This window comes from Hypanus sabinus, unplaced genomic scaffold (assembly GCF_030144855.1).
Source record: "Hypanus sabinus isolate sHypSab1 unplaced genomic scaffold, sHypSab1.hap1 scaffold_470, whole genome shotgun sequence".
NCBI classification, from domain to species: Eukaryota; Metazoa; Chordata; class Chondrichthyes; order Myliobatiformes; family Dasyatidae; genus Hypanus; species Hypanus sabinus.
In genome coordinates, this window is record NW_026781342.1 from 181433 (window position 1) to 187432 (window position 6000).

At 40.5% G+C, this 6000-nt stretch overlaps 1 protein-coding gene across 1 annotated transcript in view; it reads right to left on the minus strand.

Annotated features, from left to right (window-relative positions):
• LOC132389102 (proliferation-associated protein 2G4-like) overlaps positions 1–5158 on the minus strand; it is an 81419-nt gene extending 76261 nt beyond the window's left edge. Inside the window, exon 1 of the mRNA XM_059961537.1 lies at positions 4999–5158. Within this exon, the coding sequence (XP_059817520.1) occupies positions 4999–5083 (85 nt within the window). The 5' untranslated portion in view covers positions 5084–5158. The remainder of the gene's footprint in view (positions 1–4998) is intronic.
• Positions 5159–6000: the final 842 nt, after the last annotated feature.

Genomic DNA, 6000 nt, shown 5'->3' on the forward strand with positions numbered 1-6000 from the left:
CTGCCTGGCCTGCTGTGTTCCACCAGCATTTTGTGTGTGTTGCTTGAATTTCCAGCACCTGCAGATTTCCTCGTGTGAGAGAGCATGGATCAGCCTGTAGAATTATTGACATTGTACATGTTAGTGAGAGGTGGTTGCATAACTGCCAGCTTAATGTCCAGGATCCTTTACTTTATACATGGTAGATTGGGAAGGACTAGAGAGGGGTGACGTTACTGGTCAGGCAAAATGTCATGGCAGTGCTCATACAGGATAAGACTGCAAATGTGTCTAGGAAGATATATGAGTGGAATTGAGAAATTAAAAAGTGATGACTACATTACCAGGATTATATTATAGAGCTCCCAGTAGACAGTGGGATATACAGGAACAAATTTGTAGAAAAATTGCAGACTGTTGCAAGAAAACTAAAATTGTGATAGTAGGTGATTTTAGCTTTTCAGATATTGACTGGAACTCTCATACTGTAAAAGCTCAGGTTGAGATATAGTTTGTCAAATATGTTCTGGGAAGTTTCCTTAATCAATATACAGAGGTTCCAGTTGAACAATGAGGTACTGGTTCTAGTAGGGAACAAGACAGGGCAGGTGACAGAAGTGTACATAGGGTAACATTTTGAATCGAGTGATCATAATGCCATAAGTTCCAAGATAATTATGGAGGGTTGGTCTGGTCCTCAGGTTGAGGTACTAAATTGCAGAAAGACCATTTCTCATGGTAAGGGAATGGGCCTTGCAAGTGTAGATTCGGCCAGGTAGTTTTCTAGTAAAGATATGCTTAGTACGTGGAAAACCATTAAAAGTGAAATACAGTGAGGCAAAGTTTGCATGTCCCTATCAGAATAAAAGATGAGGTTAATAGGTTTAGTAAACCTTGATTAGATATTGAGGCCCTACTTCAGAAAAAGAAGTAACATCCCCCTATTATTCCCACAACTCACCCTAAAGTTATGTTCTCATACCATCTATTTCTGCCCGTTGAATCATGTCCAGTACTACTAACACAATCTATGCTTTTCATCATTCTATAGGTTTATATCAAATCACTTCTCATTCTCATCCACTCTAGAGAAAACCCACTACCTGTAATTTTAGTTCAAAATTCAAAGTAAATCTATTGCACAAAATTGTACAAGAGACAGTTGTGCAAAAAAATACCAATAAATAAATAATAAATATTGGAACTTGAGTTATACAGTTCAGTGTTGGTTTGAGCGGAGCCTGATTGTTGATGGTAATAATCAGTCTTGAACCTAGTGGTGAATCCCAAGGCTCCTATATTTCCTACCTGATGACAGCAGCAGGAGGAGAATATGGCCTAGATTCTGAGGTCTTTGATATATATGCATCATATGCATTAGTAATAAAGTGCAATACCAGAAATCACATGAAATATTAATGTGAATTAATTAGGTTGTGCAAGAGAGCAAAAAAAGGTTGAAAATAGTAAAGTACTGTAAATGGATTGATTGTCCATTCAGAAATCTGAAGGAAGAGTTGTTCCTAAAATGGTGATTGTGTGATTTTAGGCCTCTGTACCTCTTCTTTGATAGAAGCAATGAGAAAAGGACATATCCTGGGTAATACGGATGCTTAAAGATGGATGCCACCTTTCTGATCCATATGAAACTAGCTCAATTTTACAACTTCCTACAGCTTTTTATAATCCTGTGTAGTGGTCTCTTCATATCAAATGGTGAGGCAACCAGTTAGAACTCCACTGTACATCTGTAGAAATCTGCCAGTCTTTCATGACATACCAAGTCTCCTCAAAGACTTAAAGAAATATAGCCACTGTCTTGCCTTCTTTGGATTTACATCAATACATTAGTTTCAAGATAGATCCTTAGAGATGTTGACACCTAGGAACTTGAACATGCTCACTCTTTCCCCTTCTGATCCTTCATGTGTGTTCCCGCAACTTCCCCTTCCTAAAGTCTAGTCATATTCTTAGTTTTACTGATGTTGACTGCAAGGCTGTTGTTACATCACTCTACTATCTGAAATGCTGCCAACAATAATAGATGGGGTTTGTGCTACGTCTAGCCAGTAAAGGTGTAGGGAAAGTAGAGCAGTGTGCTAAGCACACATCCTTGAGGTATGCCTGTGTTGACTGTCAGTGAAGAGGTGAAGTTAATTCTGATCCGTACTGACTATGGTCTCCTCTTGAGGAAGTCAAGGATCCATTACAGAGGAAGATAAAGAAAACCAGGTTTTGGAGCTTGTTGATTGGTACTAAGGCATTGAACACTAAGGTATAATAAATAAATCTGCAGCCAGACATAAAGAAAGTAAAGTCTGATGTAGCAGTATTTCATGGAATTCGCCAAAGTAAATTGGCAAGAGCTGCTGGCAGGGATGTCAGCAGAGCAGCAAATGTGTGCATTTTTGGAAAATATGAGTAAGATGCAGGACAAGTGTATTCCAAAAAGGAAGAAATACTCAAATAGTAAAACAATGGTTGATAAAGGAAATCAAAGCTATGGTAGCAGCAAAAAACAGGGCATACAACAAAACAAAAAAGTTAGTGGGAAGGTAGAGGGGAAAGTCTTTAAAAAACTACAGAGAGCTACTAAAAACCATTATAAGGGAAAAGATGAAATATGAAAGCAAGCTAGCTGGACAGTAAAAGATATTTCAATTACATTAAAAATAAAAGAAAAATGAGAGTGGATATAGGACCGCTAGAAAATAAGGCTGGAGAAATAACAACAGAGGACAAGGAAATGGTTGCTAAATTAAATATTTTGCATCAGACCACTGTGGAAGACACTAGCCTGACGTTATAATGTGTGAAGGAAGAGAAGTGGGTGTGGTTGCTTTTACAAGAGAGAAGGTGTTCAAAAAGCTGAAAGACCTAAAAACACTTAAGTCACCAGTAGAAGATGAATTACACCCTAGAGTTCTGAAAGAGGTAGCATTACAGATTGCAGCAGCATTAAAAATTATCTTTAAAAATTATTATGTGCCAGAGGACTGGAAAACTGAGAAAATTACTCCATTTATTAAGAAAGGAAATGATAGACCATTTTAGCCTGACTTCAGGCTAATTGAGGATGTTAAGAGTCAATTGTTAAGGATGAGATGATGGGAGTACCTGGTGACACAGGACAAGATAGTATGAATTCAGCATGGTTTCCTTCAGGGAAAATCCCACCTGACGAACCTGTTAGAATTCTTTGAAGAGATTACAGGTAGGATAGATAAAGGGGGTGCAGTGGATGTTGTATATTTGGAACAGAAGGCCTTTGACAAGATGCCACTGCTTACCAAGTTAAGAACCCATGGTATTACAGAGAAGTTCCTAACATGGTTAGAACATTGGCTAACTGGTAGGAGGCAGCGAATGGGAATAAAAGGATCCTTTTCTAGTTGGCTGCCAGTGACTAGTGGTGTTCCACAGGGGTCATTTTTGGGACCACTTCTTTTTATGCTGTGTATAAATGATTTAGATTCTGGAATAGATGACTTTATTGCCAAGTTTGGAGATGATACAAAGATTGGTAGAAGGGAAGGTAGTGTTGAGTAAACAGGCAGGATGCAGGACTTAGACAGATAAGGAAAACGGGCAAGATAGTGACAAATAAAATACAATGTTGGAAAATCCACGGTCATACACTTTGGTAGTAGAAATAAATGTGCCAACTATTTTCTAAATGGGGAGAAAATCCAAAAGTCTGAGATGCAGAGGGACTTGTGAGTCCTTGTGCAAAACACCCTGAAGGTTAACTTGCAGGTTGAGACGGTGGTGAGGAAGGCAAATGAAATGTTAGTATTCATTTTAAGAGGTCTAGAATACCAGAGTAAGGAGCCGATGCTGAGGCTTCATAAAGTACTGGTGAGACCTCACTTTATGTATTATGAACAGTTTTGGGCCCGTTTTTAGAAAAGATGTGTTGGCATTGGAGATGGTCCAGAGGAGGTTTACAAGGATGATTCGAGGAATGAAAGGGTTATCATACGAGGAACGTTTGATGACTCTGGGTCCGTACTCGCTGGAGTTCAGAAGGATGAGAGGGGATCTCTTTGAAATCCTTCAAATGCTGAAAGGCCTAGACAAAGTAAATGTGAAAAATATGTTTCCACAGTGGAAGAGTCTTGGACAAGAGGGCACATTTTCAGGATAGAGGGCCACCCTTTCAAAACAGCGATGCAGAGAAATTTCTTTAGCCAAAGAGTGCCAAAATTGTGGAATTTGTTGCCACATGCAGCTGTGGAGGCCAGGTTGATGGGTGTATTTAAGACAGAGGTTGATAGGTTTTTGATTGGATATGGCAGCAAAGGTTTCAACCTTTGGTTGAGGAGGAGTTAGAAAAAAGGATTAGTCAAGATTGAATGGTGGAGCAGACTTGATGAGCCAGACAGCCAAGCAATTCTGGCTTCTATGTCTTATGGATTCGGAGATGGCTTGACAGTATGAAGCAGGAGATAAAGGTCGATACTTTGACGAGAGGCTTGACTACTGGGCTGCCTTGGGATCAATGTTAGATCACATATTTAACTCCTACAGTTTCACTTTGTCTTGCTGAACAACATATGGTGCTGAACAGAGGAAGCAAATGGTGTAAATCTGCGTTACAGCCAATGATAACGCACAATTACACAACCGACAGAAAGATGCACAACAGCGTCTTCCCCCATATTATAGTGTTATCTAAGAATCACGAAATATATAATCATGCAATGATTAAATACTGCAGTTTCAAGCATTTATCGATCATGGTAAAAAAAACAGCTGCGCTGAAGACTGATAGCTCTTTAGCCAATCACCTCATGGTCAAATATCACCTCTATTACAGTGCCATACAAGACCGAATGAGGGCCGGTCGAGCAAAGCTGGCTTGACAAGTGAGATGCCTCTGATGTCGAGGCCTGTTCTATCCCCACATGGTAGCACCGTGGTTAGCTAAGATACCACATCCGAAGGCAGCACCTGTTGTTCATTCCCGCCTGTTCTCCCGATAGTCGTCTTATTACCCAACACAACCCCCGGACTCACGATTGGCGATGTCACCGCCCATTTTGTACTTGGTGACCACCAGGTCCTCAGCGACCGTCTGCTCCAGGATCTCGTCGTCCGACATCTTTCCTTTCTGTTACCCACGTTCCTCTGCGAGTGCCACGTCTTCTCCGTCAAAATCCCGCCCCCGCGTCGCGGATTTCCCTGGAGAGTGTAGTTTTTCTGTGATGAAGACTAATTTGTGTTTACTTTAGCTATGGCCAGTGAACTACACCATGCGGTGTCTCTTTGTTACATATCCATTTCCTTTTACGTATTTCCGTACTTTGTCTACGTAAATAATCAAAAGCAACATTGGCAAAATAGTTTAAAAAAAAACACAACCACGCCATATCGTATGTGTTTTGTTTTCATTGTTAATATGGGAAATAAACCAAAATGTATTCTGAAAACACTTCTTTGTATTATTAACGTCTAGATGTTCTCATTCGCTGTGTTGCATTCTATTTTAATCTACCGCTCAAAATTTCGCGCTCTTTATTCCTTTACATTGTGAGATTAGAATTAGAGTGGTACAAGCAGGAAAACGGTCCGTCTACTCACAATTTCATGTTGCGCTAATTAATTGAAAATATCATCCCTTCTGCCTGTAAATGACTTTCACAACATACGCGTATGTAATAATACCTACACAACGCTGGAGGAACTCAGCAGGTCAGGAAGCATCCGTGAGAAAAGAGCAGCCAACGTTTCGGGCCGAGACCCTACATCAGGAATGGGCGGGGGGGGGGGGAAGAAGCGCCAGGTGGAAAACCAATCAGAGGAAAGATAAACGGGGCAGGGGGAAGGGATAAGCATGAAAGAACTGTAGACATAAGAAAGCAGAAAGTTGAAAGGGGAAACAGTTTTTAATCTCTAAAGTTCTTTCATGCTTATCCCCTCCCCCTCCCCCTTTATCTTTCCTCTGATTGGTTCTCCACCTGGTGCCTCTAGCCCTTCCTCCTCCCCTATCTCAATTACTGGGCTTCGGCCCTCTCTTCC